General features: G+C 41.5%; 1 protein-coding gene and 1 non-coding gene across 2 annotated transcripts; both read left to right on the plus strand.

The window, feature by feature from the left end:
* Positions 1 to 5,288: 5,288 nt before the first annotated feature.
* Positions 5,289 to 17,713, plus strand: LOC109894930 (prominin-2). The gene is made up of 24 exons (XM_031829772.1): positions 5,289 to 5,410; positions 5,746 to 5,999; positions 6,328 to 6,374; positions 6,906 to 7,117; positions 7,234 to 7,354; positions 7,499 to 7,562; positions 7,639 to 7,728; positions 9,025 to 9,209; positions 9,411 to 9,479; positions 9,583 to 9,646; positions 11,467 to 11,617; positions 12,990 to 13,148; positions 13,450 to 13,573; positions 13,734 to 13,891; positions 14,072 to 14,156; positions 14,352 to 14,498; positions 14,744 to 14,815; positions 14,901 to 14,990; positions 15,181 to 15,234; positions 15,367 to 15,447; positions 15,709 to 15,777; positions 16,429 to 16,518; positions 16,699 to 16,805; positions 17,202 to 17,713. The coding sequence occupies exons 2-24, from the start codon at positions 5,771 to 5,773 to the stop codon at positions 17,350 to 17,352; spliced, it is 2,619 nt and encodes an 872-aa protein (XP_031685632.1). The 5' UTR covers positions 5,289 to 5,410; positions 5,746 to 5,770; the 3' UTR covers positions 17,353 to 17,713.
* Positions 17,714 to 17,762: 49 nt separating this feature from the next.
* On the plus strand, positions 17,763 to 17,833 carry trnag-ccc (transfer RNA glycine (anticodon CCC)). The gene has a single exon. It is a non-coding gene; the product is annotated as a tRNA-Gly (tRNA).
* The last annotated feature ends 474 nt before the right edge of the window (positions 17,834 to 18,307 follow it).

The following is an 18,307-nucleotide window of genomic DNA, read 5'->3' on the forward strand; positions in this document are numbered from 1 at the left end:
ACCTTGGCAGAGCCATTTATCACTCTAGCTATAAAGGTCAAAAGTCCACCTTCCTAACCATTAAAATGTCAGGATCCTGCAGCCTGCAGTGAAGGCCTATCAAATCAAATCAAACCCATTTTTATTGTTCACATACACATGGTTAGCAGATGTTATTGCGAGTGTAGCGAAATGCTTATGCTTCTAGATCCGACAGTGTAGCAGTATCGAACAGGTCAAATCTAACAATTCCACAACAAACATAATATCTAACAAATTCCTCAACAAAACCTAATACACACAGTCTAGTAAAGGAATGGGATAAGAATATATAAGTATAAAATATATGGATGAGCAGTGACAGAGCGGCTAAGATGCAATAGATAGTAAATAATAGATAGTGAAGGATGCAGTATACATTAAATACATGTGAGATGAGTAATGCAAGATATGTAAACATTCTTAAAGTGGCATTATTAAAGTGACTAGTGTACCATTTATGGCTGTTTAACAATCTGATGACCTTGAGATAGAATCTGTTTTTCAATCTCTCTGTCCCAGCTTTGATGCACCTGTACTGACCTCACCTTCTGGATGGAAGCGGGGTGAACAGGCAGTGGCTCGGGTGGTTAATGTCCTTGATGATCTTTTTGGCCTTCCTGTGACATCGGGTGTTGTAGGTGTCCTGGAGGGCCGGTAGTTTGCCCCCGGTGATGCGTTGTGCAGATTGCACCATCCTCTAGAGAGCCTTGCGGTTGTGGGTGGTGCAATTGCTGTACCAGGCGGTGATACAGCCCAACAGGATGTGCTCAATTGTGAACCTGTAAAAGTTAGTGAAGGTTTTCGGTGACAAGCCACATTTTTTCAGCCTCCTGAGGTTGAAGAGGCGCTGTTGCGCCTTCTTCACCACACTGTCTGTGTGCGTGGACCATTTCAGTTTGTCTGTGATATAAACACAGACGAACTTAAAATCCAACATCATGGACTTTTCAAGTGCACCATTCAAACCCTCAACCCGTTTAACAGCTGCTCTGGATAGCCCTGACTTTGGCCACCTCATTCTCTTTCACCCTTGTGGAACATTCGAAAGAAGTGGCTTCATGGTTCTCACCACAATTACAACATGTCCCATTTTCATCACTTTTATAGCACATATGATCTTTTCCACAACTTGGACATCTCGGCTTCTCCCTTCTGAAAACACTTGAAACATTTATCTTGGGATAGATGCTCTTACTCTGTAGTTAATATAACCAAACTGCGCTTGAGTAGGGAGAGACTTCATATCAAAAAACAAAAGAACAGGTAGACTTCACTTTGTCTTCATTCACCACATGATTCATCCGACGTGGATCAATCACTTCAGGAAGTAAGCCAGTGTGTCTATGTATACGGATGAGTCTAAATATTTCTAAAACTAAAAGCATTGTATTTAGGAAAAATTATTCACTAAACCCTAAACCTCAACTAAATCTTGTACTAAATAATGTGGAATTTGAACAAGTTGAGGTGACTAAACTGCTTGGAGTAACCCCGGATTCCCCCGGATTCACCCCGGATTGTAAACTGTCATGGTGAAAACATATTGATACAATAGTAGCTAAGATGGGAAGAATTGTCAAAGACCCCAGCCAACCCAGTCATAGAATGTTATCTCTACTACCGCATGGCAAGCGGTACCGGAGTGCCAAGTCTAGGACAAAAAGGCTTCTCAACCGTTTTTACCCCCAAGCCATAAGACTCCTGAACAGGTAATCAAATGGTTACCCGGACTATTTGCATTGTGTGCTCCCCCCAACCCCTCTTTTACACTGCTGATACTCTCTGTTTATCATATATGCATAGTCACTTTAACTATACATTCATGTACATACTACCTCAATTTAACCGACCAACCAGTGCCCACGGACAATCAGTCCGACTAACTGGTGCCTGTATGTGGCCTCGCTACTGTTATAGCCTCGCTACTGTATATAACCTTGCTACTGTTATTTTTCACTGTCTTTTTACTGTTGTTTTTATTTCTTTACTTACCTATTGTTCAATTTGCATATACTCCAGAATGTTATGAAGAGTGATCAGATGAATTGCAATTAATTGCAAATTCCCTCTTTGCCATGCAAATGACCTGAATCCCCCCAAAACATTTCTACTGCATTTCAGCCCTGCCAGAAAAGGATCAGCTGACATCATGTCAGTGATTCTCTCGTTAACACAGGTGTGAGTGTTGACGAGGACAAGGCTGGAGATCACTCTGTCATGCTGATTAAGTTTGAATAACAGACTGGAAGCTTCAAAAGGAGGGGGGTGCTTGGAATCATTGTTCTTCCTCTGTCAGTCATGGTTACCTGCATGGAAACATGTGCCGTCATCATTGCTTTGCACAAAAAGGGCTTCACAGGCAAGGATATTGCTGCCAGTAAGATTGCACCTAAATCAACCATTTATCAGATCATCAAGAACTTTAAGGAGAGCGGTTCAATTGTTCTGAAGAAGGCTTCAGGGCACCCAAGAAAGTCCAGCAAGCGCCAGGACCGTCTCCCAAAGTTGATTCAGCTCCGGGATCGGGGCACCACCAGTACAGAGCTTGCTCAGGAATGGCAGCAGGCAGGTGTGAGTGCATCTGCATGTACAGTGAGGCAAAAACTTTTGGAGGATGGCCTGGTGTCAAGAAGGGCAGCAAAGAAGCCACTTCTCTCCAGGAAAAATATCAGGGACAGACTGATATTCTGCAAAAGGTACAGGGATTGGACTGCTGAGGACTGGGGTAAAGTCATTTTCTCTGATGAATCCCCTTTCCGATTGTTTGGGGCATCCGGAAAAAGCTTGTCTGGAGAAGACAAGGTGAGCACTACCATCAGTCCTGTGTCATGCCAACAGTAAAGCATCCTGAGACCATTCATGTGTGGGGTTGCTTCTTAGCCAAGGGAGTGGGCTCACTCACAATTTTGCCTAAGAACACAGCCATGAATAAATAATGGTACCAGCACATCCTCCAAGAGCAACTTCTCCCAACCATCCAGGAACAGTTTGGTGACAAACAATGCCTTTTCCAGCATGATGGAGCGCCTTGTCATAAGGCAAAAGTGATAACTAAGTGGCTCGGGGAACAAAGCATCAATATTTTGGGTCCACGGCCAGGAAACTCCCCAGACCTTAATCCCATTGAGAACTTGTTGTACATCCTCAAGAGGCGGGTGGTCAAACAAAAGCCCACAAATTCTGACAAACTCCAAGCATTGATTATGCAAGAATGGGCTGCCATCAGTCAGGATGTGGCCCAGAAGTTAATTGACAGCATGCCAGGGCGGATTATAGAGGTCTTGAAAAAGAAGGGTCAACACTGCAAATATTGACTCTTTGCATCAACTTCATGTAATTGTCTATAATAGCCTTTGACACTTATGAAATGCTTGTAATTATACTTCAGTATTGCATAGTAACATCTGCCAAAAATATCTAAAGACACTGAAGCAGCAAACTTTGTGAAAATGAATATTTGTGTCATTCTCAAAACTTTTGGCCACGACTGTACACCTGTTGTATTCGAATGCTGTACCTAATAAAGCACTGCTCTGCCTTCTTGACAGCACTATCAACAAGGAAGGCCCCACAGGCCCTTGTTTTGTCGCATCTAGGCTACTGTTCAGTCATGTGGTCAGATGCCACAAAAGGGGACTTTGAAAATTGCAATTGGCTCAGAACAGGGCAGCACGGCTGGCCCTTGGATGGACACAGAGAGCTAATATTAATAATATGCATGTCAATCTCTCCTGACTCAAAGTGGAGGAGAGATTGACTTCATCACTACTTGTATTTATGAGAAGTATTGACATGTTGAGTGTGTTGAGCTGTCTGTTTGAACTACTGGCGCAGAGCTTAGACACCGATGCATACCCCACAAAATCAAATCAAATGTATTTATATAGCCCTTCTTACATCATCTGATATATCAAAGTGCTGTACAGAAACCCAGCCTAAAACCCCAAACAGCAAGCAATGCAGGTGTAGAAGCACAGTGGCTAGGGAAAACTCCCTAGAAAGGCCAAAACCTAGGAAGAAACCTAGAGAGGAACCAGGCTATGAGGGGTGGCCAGTCCTCTTCTGGCTGTGCCGGGTGGAGATTATAACAGAACATGGCCAAGATGTTCAAATGTTCATACATTACCAGCATGGTCAAATAATAATAATCACAGTAGTTGTCGAGGGTGCAACAAGTCAGCACCTCAGGAGTAAATGTCAGTTGGCTTTTCATAGTCGATCATTGAGAGTATCTCTACCGCTCCTGCTGTCTCTAGAGAGTTGAAAACAGCAGGTCTGGGACAGGTAGCACGTCCGGTGAACAGGTCAGGGTTCCATAGCCGCAGGCAGAACAGTTGAAAATGGAGCAGTTGGACTGGGGGCAGCAAGGAGTCAGGTAGCCAGGTAGTCCTGAGGCATGGTCCTAGGGCTCAGGTCCTCTGAGAGAGAGAAAGAAAGAAAGAATTAGAGAGAGCATACTTAAGTTCACACAGGACACCGGATAAGACAGGAGAAATACTCCAGATATAACAGACTGATCCTAGCCCCCCGACACATAAACTACTGCAGCATAAATACTGGAGGCTGAGACAGGAGGGGTCAGGAGACACTGCCACAAGAGGTCTCTTCACAGTACCCAAGTCCAGAACAGACTATGTGAGCCGCACAGTACTACATAGAGACATGACTACATGGAACTCTATTCCACATCAAGTAACTGATGCATGCAGTAAAATTAGATTGAAAAAACGGATAAAAATACACCTTATGGAACAGTGGGGACTGTGAAGCAACACAAACATGGGCACAGACACATGCATACACACACAATAACATACGCACAATACACACACATACACATGGATTTTGTATTGTAGATATGTGGTAGTGGTGGAGTAGGGGCCTGAGGGCACACAGTGTGATGTGAAATCTGTGAATGTATTGTAATGTTTGTAAAACTGTATAAACTGCCTTAATTTTGCTGGACCCCAGGAAGAGTAAGCTTTCAAGCTTTATCGTGTTATCCTTGATGATTCTCTTAAATTGTATGTGGAGCGCCCCTTATGTACATGTATGTATTTAATAAAGAAAAGTATAATAAATTCAATCAATCAAATAGGGCTCCCCACCTCCGAATCCACGTAGTATTCCATGCTATGGGTGTACTGTATATACTGCATTATAATGTCTATGGATTTATTGGCCCAATGAATGAACTCAGATATGGCCTGGTCATGTAATAAACAAAGAACACCCTGTATAACTGGTTCTCAAACCCTTCCTACTGAAGGTATGCTGTTTTAATGTCAAGCTCATCGAACACAATTACAACCACAACACAATCAGAGAAACTTAGAGGACGCACTGTTTCCATGTTTATGGAGGAACCTCGCTCTTCATTCAATTGAAGGTAATACTAGATTTCGGTTATGCCAATTGACTGATAATAAGGGACTTTTCGTTAGGTAATTCTATTAGGCTAAATTAAGATTGGAATTTTTTGGTCTTGGTATATCATCGGATTTGTGAACTGCTGCACCACTATACAAACACTAAAGCTTAGAATAATTACATTAACTGATTAAAAACATAATCCTGATTTAAACAAAAACTACTTCTACTACTACTACTACTACTACTTCTACTACTACTGCTGCTAATATTATCATCATAATCATTCAACACATTGTCACTGTCATCCTCATTATTATGATCATCATATGTTTGTGAATCTGTGACTCTCAGCAGGACATCAAGTGCCTGATGAACCATGGGGCCGAGGCTCTCTCATGGCAGTTGGCTGTGGGTGTTCATGTCCCTACTGGGTGCTGCAGACTGCACTTACCACTGCCTCAGCAGCAGCAGTGACACACAACCTTTCCTCTCCTTGACCCAAACTCAGACTTGGCGGGTGGAAAGCGATGGTGGTCGCCTGAAGCCCTTGTATAACTTTGCCAAGCTTTTCCTTGACTCAGTACAGCCAAATCCTTTCCCGGAAGGTAAGCAAGCAACATTGATGAGGCTTAACCTTACACTGTCTGTTGCACAGGGAATTGGAGCAACATTTTGAAAGCCCACATTCTTAGAACACACTGTGAGTTCGTTGCACTGTGAGTGACTTATTGTAAGCATTCTAATAGCTGTCCTACATACTGAAGAGCCATATGATGTTAACATCTGCTACTTCCCTTTATTGACCCTGAAATGATACTACTTAGAATAAGTATTGTGACACAGAATCAATATAACAATGGTTAGATGTCTTAAAAACTACCAGTTTCCCTTGGCTTAGTGCAAAAACAAAACCTGTATGATTTCTATTTTCAGATATCATCTCTACAGCTTTAAAGACTGAACAACTAGATATTCCACAGGTATGTGCTTCCTATGTTCTATCTCTATGGTGTTCCCTGGCCTTATGTCTTTCAGACATATTCCTGATTTATATGTTGCATATTATACATTCATGGACAAGATGGTCTGCTATGCCTTTACAATCATATCAGCTCAACAGATCATTTCAGATCCTCTGTCCCACACTGGTAACATTACTGGGTTGTGCAGCTGATTTCCTCCTCCTACAGTGGGGGTAACATTATGTAATGCATGTTTTTTTAGCAGACACTCTTATCCAGAGAGACTTACGGTTAGGTGCCTTGTTCAAGAGCACATCGACAGATGTTTCAGCTACAGAGCTCAGGGATTTGAACCAGGAACCTTTTGGTTGCTGGCCCAACTGCTTAACCGCTAGGCTACCTACTGCCTCTTACTCTAAGGGATTATTATCTCAATCAGATGTTCGTCAATGGATAACACCATTCTGAACTTTATGAAGTATTTGCTATTTGAAATGGTTGTTGCTTATGATGTAATCTTGGCGGTTTTGTTTCCGCAACTCTCAACAGCTGGTTCGGTATGAGGCTGGATACATAGTGTGTTTGCTCTTGGCTGTACTTTACCTGCTTGTGATGCCAGTTGCCGGTGGAGTTCTTGCTTGGAGGTCTTTCCATAGCAGGAAGGTAGAGGTGAACAACACTCAGTCATCATCATTAGCATCCCTCTACCATCAGGACATCGGTGTGGCAGCTTGTTTAGTTCTTGTCACCATTTTACTCCTGTAAGAAAGTATGCACACACACATGCACATGTATGAAGTTGTATAATTACTGTGTATGATAGTGTATAGGTGGATATTGTGTGACGTGTGATTTCTTCCTTGGTATGTGTGTTTAGGACAGGGGTGATCTTGGCTTTCACCGTGAACAGTCGAGTCAGTGAGAACATGCACCCAGGCCTGTATCATGTAGAGACCAGCGCCAGGATCATTGAAGACTCTCTAACTTCAATTACACAGGTCTGGCTGGCCACCATAACACTTCATAACACTCTGTCTTCCTGGAATTCGTTTTTGATTGTTGGTTTGTTCTGGGAATTAGCATTTTGGAAATATACAGTTGTAGCCCTAATGCACTCTCTTTGCTTACTTTTTTCTGTACAGAAAATTAAGGTCATTATGGAACAGTACTCCATTCCCAAAGCAGAAATCTCAAAGGAAATGAATGGTAAATAAAGTTGGTAATAAAATGTTGCCTATTTAAAAAAAATAATGTAAGTATGTGTACAATCTGTACTTTACAGATGCTGACGACATCATTGGTGCAACAATCATCTCCTCTTTCAACACTGATGTCGACGAATATCTCATAGACTTATCTGTCTCCATCGAAGGTGTGTTTCGCTCCAATATTTAAAAATATATATTATTTCACCTTTATTTAACCAGGTAGGCCAGTTGAGAACAAGTTCTCATTTCCCACTGCGCGACCTGGCCAAGATAAAGCAAAGCAGTGAGACACAAACAACACAGAGTTACACATGGAATAAACAAACATACTGTACAGTCAATAATACAATAGAAAAAGTCTATATATAGTGTGTGCATGAGGTAGGATAAGGGATGTAAGGCAATAAATAGGCCATGGCGAAATAATTACAATATAGCAATTAAACACTGGAGTGATAGATGTGCAGAAGATGAGTGTGCAAGTAGAGATACTGGGGGGCAAAGGAGCAAAATAAATAAAATAAATAACAGTATGGGGATGACGTAGTTGGATGGGCCTAGAGCGTGACAATATACCTAGAGCGTGACAAAATTCTGCCTCGGGGAGCAGGTAAACTGTCCTTTTCCTGCTCCTGATGGTAGTTGCTGGAGGAGTTCTTGCTTGGAGGTCTTTCCATAGCAGGAAGGTAGAGGTGAACAACACTCAGTCATCATTATCATCATAACTCTACCATCAGGACATCAGTGTGGCAGCTTGTCTTGTTCTTGTCACCATTTATTCCTGTAAGAAAGTATACACACATGCCCATGGACATACAGACATACACACACACACACACACACACACGCACATGGACATACACACACCCATTCATATCCTATTCAAATGCTAAATATTTTGCTGAAATGTATTGTCTTACGCCTGACTTAAGACAAGGCAATACACCTTGTCAACTATTGTGACAGATATGATTGGTAAATTCAGTTCATATGTAAAAAGATGTTTTGTTGTGATGAGTTAGTACAATCCAGGGAGTGCCATTGGCTTGCACTCTGGCATACTTTAGCTACCATCACAGTTAGACAAAGGTATTCATTGTCTCTCATCCAGAGAAGATATGTGATTACATACACAAAACAAAGTCCTGAGTCATGTCTTCTCAACAGACACAAAAACCAGGGTCTGTATTCATAAAGCACCTTAGAGTAGGAGTGCTGATCTAGGATCATGTTGTTGTTTTTTTAGATCATAATGAATAAGAGGGGGAACCTGATCCTAGATCTGCTCTGAGACACTTTATGAAAAACAGGCCATGGCCACCAGTCAAAATCAGTATCTGCCACCCAGTACTTAATCAGACATGGTTTCTAATGTTTTATTCAAGTACCGGATCTCACTGAGTCTCAGTGACTTTAATTTCCTTCGCAATGGGCCTGTGTGTTTGTCTGTATGGACACAGATGCTATTGGAACCTTTGAGAACCTGCAGCTGTATCAGATGACCAGGACAAACCTGCAGGCCAATCACACAACCCTGCAGAACGGCATCCAGGGACTACAGAGCCGAGTGGAGAGTCTGGGGAAATGCCCCACCTGTGACGTCCCCAACCCTAGCAACCTGACTACTGTTGCTAATTACTACCTGGTATGAAAAATGAATGAAAAATTTGAACAGGGCATCCAATGTGTCTTTCTCCAATGTTGTTTTCTTGTCTGTCAAAACCAAGGATATGATGGATATGATGGAGATCGATTTTTTTTTAAATAACATTTTCCCAGTGTATGTTGTATAATATGTCTGGTGCTGAATAATGTTGCAGTGTCTCTTCTGTGTTTGTCATTGTAGATCCCCAGTGTGGATGACAAGTTGAATGATATGCCTCCTGCATCCAGCCTCGCAGGCCTCATTGAACAGGTGGGCATACAAACAGGATTCATTTAATCACATCACATTGCAAAACTATTCTTGAACTGGAGAAAATCAAACTGAAATAATGTTTTTATCGGCTGTCTTCTAGGGGAACCTAACCTTCCATGCCATTCCACAAAAGTGCTCAGAGCAAGTGGCTCCCACAATAGCAGGTGAATTTGAAGACGGCCTTCTTGTTCTTCATCATTATTTGCGATACTTAATTATGTCTAATGACCAAGTAAATGGCTGCAAGGCATAAATGTGCAATTGATCAAAACCTCTCTCTCTCTCAAATCAAAGTTTATTGGTTGCGATCACAGTTTAGTAGATGTTATAGCAGGTGCAGCGAAATGCAGGTGCAGCGAAGTGTTATTAACTCCTGACAGTGCAGCAAAAATGTTGAAAAATACACAAATAATAATGAAAACTAGAAACAAGAAATCACGAATGTCAGTACGAATCCATGTAACAACCCAAATAACACTGTATCAGTAATCTGATACAATCTATGCGTATATATGCCACAAATATATACTAAGAATGATATGCACGTCATTAGATATATTACAGTGAGCTATGTTGAGAATCCGGTGTATAAATAAACAGTGGAACAAAATGCAATGTACAGCAGTAGATATACTATATATACACAAGTATGTGGACATCCCTTCAAATTAGTGGATTCGGCTATTTCAGCCACACTCGTGGCTGACAGGTGTGGCTGTCAGCACACAGCCATGCAATCTCCATAGACAAACATTGGCAGTAGAATTGCCTTACTAAAGAGCTCAGTGACTTTCAACGTGGCACAGGATGCCACCTTTCCAAGAAGTCCGTTTGTAAAATGTCTGCCCTGCTAGAGCTGCCCCAGTATGTGAAGTGAAAACGTCTAGGAGCAACAACGGCTCAGCCGCAAAGTAGTAAGCCACACAAGCTCACAGAACGGGATCGCCGAGTGCTGAAGCGCGTAGTACATAAAAATTGTCTGTCGTCGGTTGCAACACTCACTACCGAGTTCCAAACTGCCTCTGGAAGCAACGTCAGCACAAGAACTGTTTATCAGGAGCTTCATGAAATGAGTTTCCATGGCCGAGCAGCCGCACACAAGCCTAAGATCACCATGCGCAATGCCAAGTGTCGGCTAGAGTGGTGTAAAACTCGCCGCCATTGGACTCTGGAGCAGTGGAAACGCGTTTTCTGGAGTGATGAATCACGCTTCACCATCTGATGGACGAATCGGGGTTTGGCAGATGCCAGCAGAACGCTACCTGCCTGAATGCATAGTACCGACAGTAAAGTTTGGTGGAGGAGGAATAATAGTCTGTTTTTTTTTTTCATGGTTCGGCCTAGGCCCCTTAGTTCCAGTGAAGGGAAATCTGAACGTTACAACATACAATGACATTCTAGATGATTCTGTGCTTCCGACTTGGCAACAGTTTGGGGGAAGACCCTTTCCTGTTTCAGCATGTCCCCGTGCACAAAGCAAGGTCCATACAGAAATGGTTTGTCGAGATCGGTGTGAAAGAACTGGACTGGCCTGCACAGAGCCCTGACCTCCTTTGGGGTGAATTGGAACACTGACTGTGAGCCGGGCCTAATCGCCCAACATCAGTGCCCAACCTCACGAATGCTCTTTTGGCTGAATGGAAGCAAGTCCCTGCATCAATGTTCCAACATCTCATGGAAAGCCTTCCCAGAAGAGTGGAGGCTGTTATAGCAGCAAAGGGGGGGACCAACTCCATATTAATGCCCATGATATTGGAATGAGATGTTCACAAGGAGGTGTCCACATACTTTTGGTCATGTATTGCATATTAGAATGGGCTATGTGAAGAATCTCTCTGTGTGTGTGTGTGTCTCTCTCTGTCTCGCTCTCTCTCTGTCTCTCTTTCTTTCTCTCTATCTCTCTCTGTCTCTCTCTCGCTTTCCTTCTCTCCTTGTCATTACTCTATTTATGAAACCTTCTGCCCTCTGTGTCTGGTTAACGTAGCTCTCATGTCAGTGCTGAATGAATCCCAAGAAGAGTTGCTGAACACCAGCCATAGGTTCCCCTCGCTGGAGTCTCTCATTGAGGCTGTGTCTGACTGTAAAACCACTGTGAGACGCTTTGCAGACCCAGTAGATTACTACGACTTTGTCAGGTAACATTTAGCTGAGTTCCAAATTGTACCCTATTGTCTATATAGTAAACTACTTTTGACCAGGGCCCACAAGTTGTGCACTATGTAGGGGATAAGGTGCCATTTGTGATACAGCCTATGACTATCATGGAACATTTATCACCAGAGTCATAAAATCATATCAATGCTGTCAGTTGTTAATCTCTTGTGGACAGACTACGTAAACATAAATTGTGCCATAGATTTGTACTGTTACAACGGAATGCATGAGATCAGCAGCATTAGTTCCAGTGCTTGGGTTTTTCATCACTGGTTATTCAGACAAATCACAATGTGATGTTAGCATCTTGCGAATATCTGAAAGTTAAGGGTAATTTGGCCCATAGACTTGCCTGTAATGTTCAGAGAGAAAGGGTGGAGCTCTTTGTTCCGGTTCCTAATCTCGTACTATCGCTCCGAATGGGCCCACAATTTAATTGAGCATCTGACCAATTACATAAGATTTTTGTTCTGGATTAATCAAGATTAGTCACTTGTTAAAGGCCCAGAGCCGTCAAATACAATTTTCCTGTGTTTTATATTTATTTCCACACTATGAGGTTGAAATAATACTTTGAAATTGTGAAATTATGGTTATGTTGTTTTAGTGTAAGAGCTGTTTGAAAAGACCGCCTGAAATGTAAGATTATTTTGCATGGGTGGGTATTTGGACAGCTTGGTGACATCACCAGGTGGTAGGAAGTGAATAGACAAATAACTAAGAGAGTTTCAAACCTCTCTGCCAATAACAGCTTGTTTTCAGGTTACATATCTCTATTAGGCTCCTCCCATTCAGGTCCTCCAATTAGGTCCCTCACTTAGACCACTCCCTGACAGTCCTAGCAAAATTATTGCTAGAGATATAGGTTTTTGCTAAGAAGGAGCTATTTTTGTTTATTTTTGACCAATTTAATTGAAAACAATTACAATAACTTACTTAATTGTTATCCAGAAAGTATTTGATATTGAGAACAAAAAACAGCTGCATTGGACCTTTAATACTAAGGTGTCATACCATACACATACAGAAGCATAATGAACCTGTCTACCACATTACAGGCATGGTTCCCTTAGCAGTCAGTAGCTTAGGCACATATCAGTGTATTGTAAACTATTTTCCATGTGACTGATACAGTATTTTGATTATCTCTGTCACTTACAGTATCTCAAGACATACAAAAACAAATTTGATAGCGTTTACCCACAGACTTCTGAATGCATCTGTCCCCCTTGTCTTCCCCTATAGGGTCACATATTTTTCTATCATTTATAAGATAACGACATGTTGACATACTTTTTGCGGAAAGACATTGAGGTGGATTGACGCCAGTATGCTCTCTGGCGCGCTCTCCAGGTGGGCAGTGTCATTGACACTCTGCATGGTGATGCTGGTCATAGTGGTTCTGATGGTGGTTGCTCTCTCTCTGGGACTGCCTGTGTTCTTCTACCCTACGATTTACTCCACATACCAAGATGCTCGACTGGAACACACAGCAATTGGCCTGTATAGAGCGTAAGTGAAGTATACCCGATTTAGCATATCATGGCCAGTATTCATAAAACGCCAAAGAGCAGGGGTGCTGATCTAGGATCAAATGAAGCCCACCCTGTCCATGTAATCATATTCTTTGTGGTGTTAAAGCAAGAACTGATCCTAGATAAAAATGTCCTTATCTGAGATGTTTTAAGAATACCTGTATCTTCTCACAGGTTACAGATCCAGTCCTGTCCTCTTCTGACATGGACCTGTTTTCTCCTGACGGTATTGACTGTGTTTTTCTTTAATTATGTTGTTTTCTGTCATCATTCCACAGAGCTGTAGTAGCGAGCTTCGTGTTTTCCTGGCTTTTCATCCTCTTGGTCTTTATTGTGTTGTTTTTCGGAGGGAATGCCCACACCCTGGGCTGCCGGAGCTGGACCCATGGACAGCTCTTTGGGGTCAGTGAGGGCCCCTATGGAGCAAATGGGAAATATATGTGCATAGGGAATAATCTGTGTGTAAAAAGCTATTTTAAAAACCTTATACTTATTTAACTTAAATTAATACATATACAACTCATTAAAATGATTCTCTCCCCCGTTGTCATTTCTATCACAGTTCTTAGACCAGCAGAATAATATTTTCAGCAGCCTAAACAACATCAGTCAAAGCTTCAACACCAGTCAAAGCCCCAACACCAGTCAAAGCCCCAATATCAGTCAAGAGACCAACTCTGAGACCCAACAGATTCAGCCCAGCACCTCAGCAATATACCAGTGAGCTCTCAATTGCTGCTCAATGAGCATCTGTCCTTTCATGTGCTACTGCCCCTCGCATTCCACAATGATGCTCAGTCACTATCACATTGTCTCAGACCGTTAAACTGGATAACAGCTTTTGTACCCTCTGTTTCTGGGTTTGGTCATACTTTTCTCTGTCTGTGCTCTTTGTTTCAGTGGCTGTAAGAGTGGACAGTCATTGTTCCACAGCATGCACATGGAGCAGCACTTTGATCTGGAGGACTTCCTCAATGCCAGCAAGGTGTTGCTCAATTTGTCATCTTCATATTTAATTTGTTTTCTGTTCTTTCAAATATCACCCTGTGTGTCTAAGGTACTGTTACTACTGAACCTTTGATGACAGTATATTTACATTTTCAAATGGCATATAATAATGATACTGTCTGTGCCAGGTATTTAATATGTGCCTGGATGTTTCTCCTCTCATTTGTTGTAGTACTTGGATGGATTCAATGAGACTGCTCAGAATATGTCAGTCAACCTGGATGGCTTGAAACTGCTACCTGACAATGGCAGACAGGGCCTACTGAGCTTTAAACAGTGTGGGATAGACAGCATCAACTACCATGAGCAATTACTACTGGTATACACAGGAGCAGCAAATTGTGTGTGTGTGTGTGTGTGTGTGTGTGTGTGTGTGTGTGTGTGTGTGTGTGTGTGTGTGTGTGTGTGTGTGTGTGTGTGTGTGTGTGTGTGTGTGTGTGTGTGTGTGTGTGTGTGTGTGTGTGTGTGTGTGTGTATGTGTGTGCGTGTGCGCGCGCGCGTGCATGTGTGTGTCAGAAAGCTCCATATTTATGTTGGTCATTTATCAATTTATTGTCTCTGTAGCTAAGCACACCAGTTGTGAAGACAGACCTTGGAGTATTTGCCAATGAACTGGATAAGAAGGCAGAAGTTCCTGTAAGTCTGTCTTGGTTTAGGTAACAAACCTCAGAACACAATGGACCATGTAAATTGCAATGCATGATTATTTTCTTCACATCAGGCAAATGGTGAAATTAAGGAAGAATTGAAAAAAGAGGCAGAAACAACCAGATATCTGAACACCATCGTTAAGCTACAGCAGACAAATGCAGTGAGTTTTATTTTGACATTTATTGTCATCCCAACCACAAGCATTTATAAGTGATAATGTTCCACCCCAAAATAAGCACATAGAAATTGTAGCTCTAAGTAGATTTTTTTCCCAGAACTATTTAGACTCGCTCAGTCCTAACATTGCAAAGTATTTTATTGCCTCAAATTGGAATGTTTTCACTACTCAGGCAAAGATGAGCCAAATTGTGAGTGCCTTGAAGACTATCAGCACAGTCTACAAGGTAGAGTACTGTCACTATCTGATGATGATCCCTTTGAGATAAAATAACCACTGAGTTGTGTCTGTGTGTGTTTTAATGTGATTATTTGAGTGTGGTGATCAATCCCTTAAAAACGAATTCATCTCACTCTAGGCTAATGTAGACAAAACTCTGGAAAGTTTGACACAGACAGAACTGGCACTCCACAACCAGCTTCCTTACATTGTGGGAAATGTAAGACCAAAATGAAATTGTTTTCCATTATTCTCTATGCACTTGGTCAAGGACTACATTACAATTAATTGTATACAGGAAAGTTGAACATAGAATAGCTCTGGTCCAGAACGTTTTGTGTGGCACGTTACCACATGTAACGCCCTGGACCAGAGCTAAATGTAGAGCTGCTGTTAGAAGTTATGATGAATGACCCTGCCAAAACTTTTCAGGGGTCATAGTTATAATGGTTCTAGACTGAGGTGAGGTTTTTCTCTGCAGGTGTCTCAGTGTATCATGGAGAAAGGAGAACAATCCCTGCTTCGGTACCTAGATTGGGTCCGTCATGCGGCAAGTACTGTACTAGTATGCCATAGAATTACACAGAGATAATAATAGCACTTAGCAACAATGTGTAAATCAGAATGGCTACTTTGGGTAGGTAATTGCTCATGTCACTGTTTTACTATGGCCATGTTTTCAAAATGTACATCATTGTTATGGTGTTGATGTACAGGACTGTGCAATTATTACTAGCACAACAAATGTCATACAGAAATCATTTCACTGGCAGGCACCATGTTGCTGCCTCTGAGCATTACATTTGGATACCACTACAGAATAATCTCTCCCCAAAGTGTTTGCAATAGTAAGGTCAAAAGGACAATTGTTTCTATACCATGATTCTTGAAACAGTGGAATATTGTTTCATAATGTCATGCTGGTAGGGTGTCAATAGACGTGAGGACATCCCATGTGTTTGGTTTTAAAGAGGGTGCATTGAGTAAGTGACATGACAAGAAACATATTGCTTTGATGGATTGGTTATCATAGCTCCTTTCATAACCATACAATAACTGTCAATGTACATATGTACAGTAGCCTACATACAGGACACAAAACATCAGCATATATTACATCCTTTTTCTATGCACATTAGTCTCCATGGAGAACATAGACTAGACCTACTCGATAATTGATACTGTATTTTCCCATGTACAGATCTTATATAAGGTCCTGGATTGCCATTGGCTTGCTGTGTCACTGGACAATGTGTATACAGCAGTCTGTCTCAATGTGGTTGATCCATTGGTGAGCGTTTTCTCTATTACTATATCCCAAACATACCATGCCATCTGATCTCACTCTCTCTCTCCTGCTGCCTCTCTTCCTTTCTTTTTCTGTCTTTCTCTTCCAATCAATCTGAGCATGTTACTCATCTCTGTCTGTCTCTCTCTTCATCTCTATGTTTTTGTTTCTCTCTGCATGAAGAATGCATTCTGGCTGTGTCTGGGATGGTGTTGTGCATTCCTGGTCCCTGGAGTGATCTTCAGCATCTATACAGCCAGGCGATTGAAGCCAGAGCCCACCTTCATTAGGTGAGAGAACCTTGCTCAGAACACTGATACAACGTTCTCCTCATATAACTAAAATGAATAGAACTAGAATATAACTTATTCTAGTTTTGTGGTACTCCTTTCAGCTCAATGTATGAGTAGTGTCCATGTTAACCTGACTGCATGGCATGTGCGCCTAGCAATTATCTACTGTCTTTATTGGCTCCCACTGAATTGCGTCATGAGACAAATCTCTAACCATGTTTGCTCATACGTTGTGCTATAATACTAGTATGGTTGACGCCAGCTTTACCGCGCGGTGTAGTCAGTTGGGTCACTCGTCAGCCCTGCTACTAAAATATCATACGCCCTTGCTCTATAAATGTAGTTCAACATAGCACTGTCGTTTTAATCATATATTGCTGTTTCTATCTGCAGTAAGGATACATTCATCTTGCCTGAGAAGAAGACAGAGAATATGAAATGCCATACAGAGAAAGCTGCATCCAACAACTACATGAGCTTAGAAGAAGTCCATGAGATGAGCATGGTTTCTGAATACATCAAAAGCAAAACATGTGAAGACTAAGACACTTGAATTTAAATGCAAAAAAAGATGATACTATGTTGAAAGCAAAATGGTGGGGTTACCCCATATGGAATCTAATCTTGTCGATTATAGAAATAATTTGTGTAACAACTCCTGACATCCTGACAACGTTAGTTGTGGTATATATCGCTATGTGGTCTCGGGTATCTATTCTTATTTCAACTGGGCAAGCCAGCCTCTATAATTCATCTGAAGCACATGCCTATTTAATCAAAAGCGAAGGCCTATATAATCTGATAAATTGGTTTATTCGTTCCTATTAGTTTTTTTCTACTAAGTTGTTATAATGAATAAAAAACGAATACATGTATAATACAAATAATGAAAATACTTAAAGCATTGCCTGTCTCTTATTAGTATTATCACTGTATTTATAACTTATGTCATCAGCGCCGCTGGTGTAATGGTATCATGGAAGATTCCCATTCTTTCGACCCGGGTTCGATTCCCGGGCGGCGCACACATTTTATTTATTTGTTCTCGCCAAATTCCAATTCCAAAAAAATTGTGAAGAAAACAAATTATATATTGAGTAATACATCCACCGTCACCTATGTATTTGGATGCTTTCATCTCACTTGAGAGCGAACCAAAGATTGTCAAAGGTCCAACTACTAAACCCACCCTGGCCCCACTCAAGGGAAGTTTGGATTTGCAAAAAAACACATTCCCAATTCACACTTGTATATTTGTGTGTAATAAGACAAATATAAGCACCGACGAAATTATTATTGTAGAATTATTGCATTGTCAACCCCTATCTCTGACGCTAACGTTAGCTACAATGTTGCTGGTTGTGATCAGTCACGTGAGTTTCCAAGACGTGTGTTATTTTTTGTTCATCACCATTTTTTTAAATATTTTTTTTATTTACAATACAAAATAAACAATTTACATCGCTACATCAAACATGTCTAACAAAACACAACACAGG

The sequence above is a fragment of the Oncorhynchus kisutch genome, linkage group LG8 (assembly GCF_002021735.2).
Source record: "Oncorhynchus kisutch isolate 150728-3 linkage group LG8, Okis_V2, whole genome shotgun sequence".
Lineage (NCBI taxonomy): Eukaryota > Metazoa > Chordata > Actinopteri > Salmoniformes > Salmonidae > Oncorhynchus > Oncorhynchus kisutch.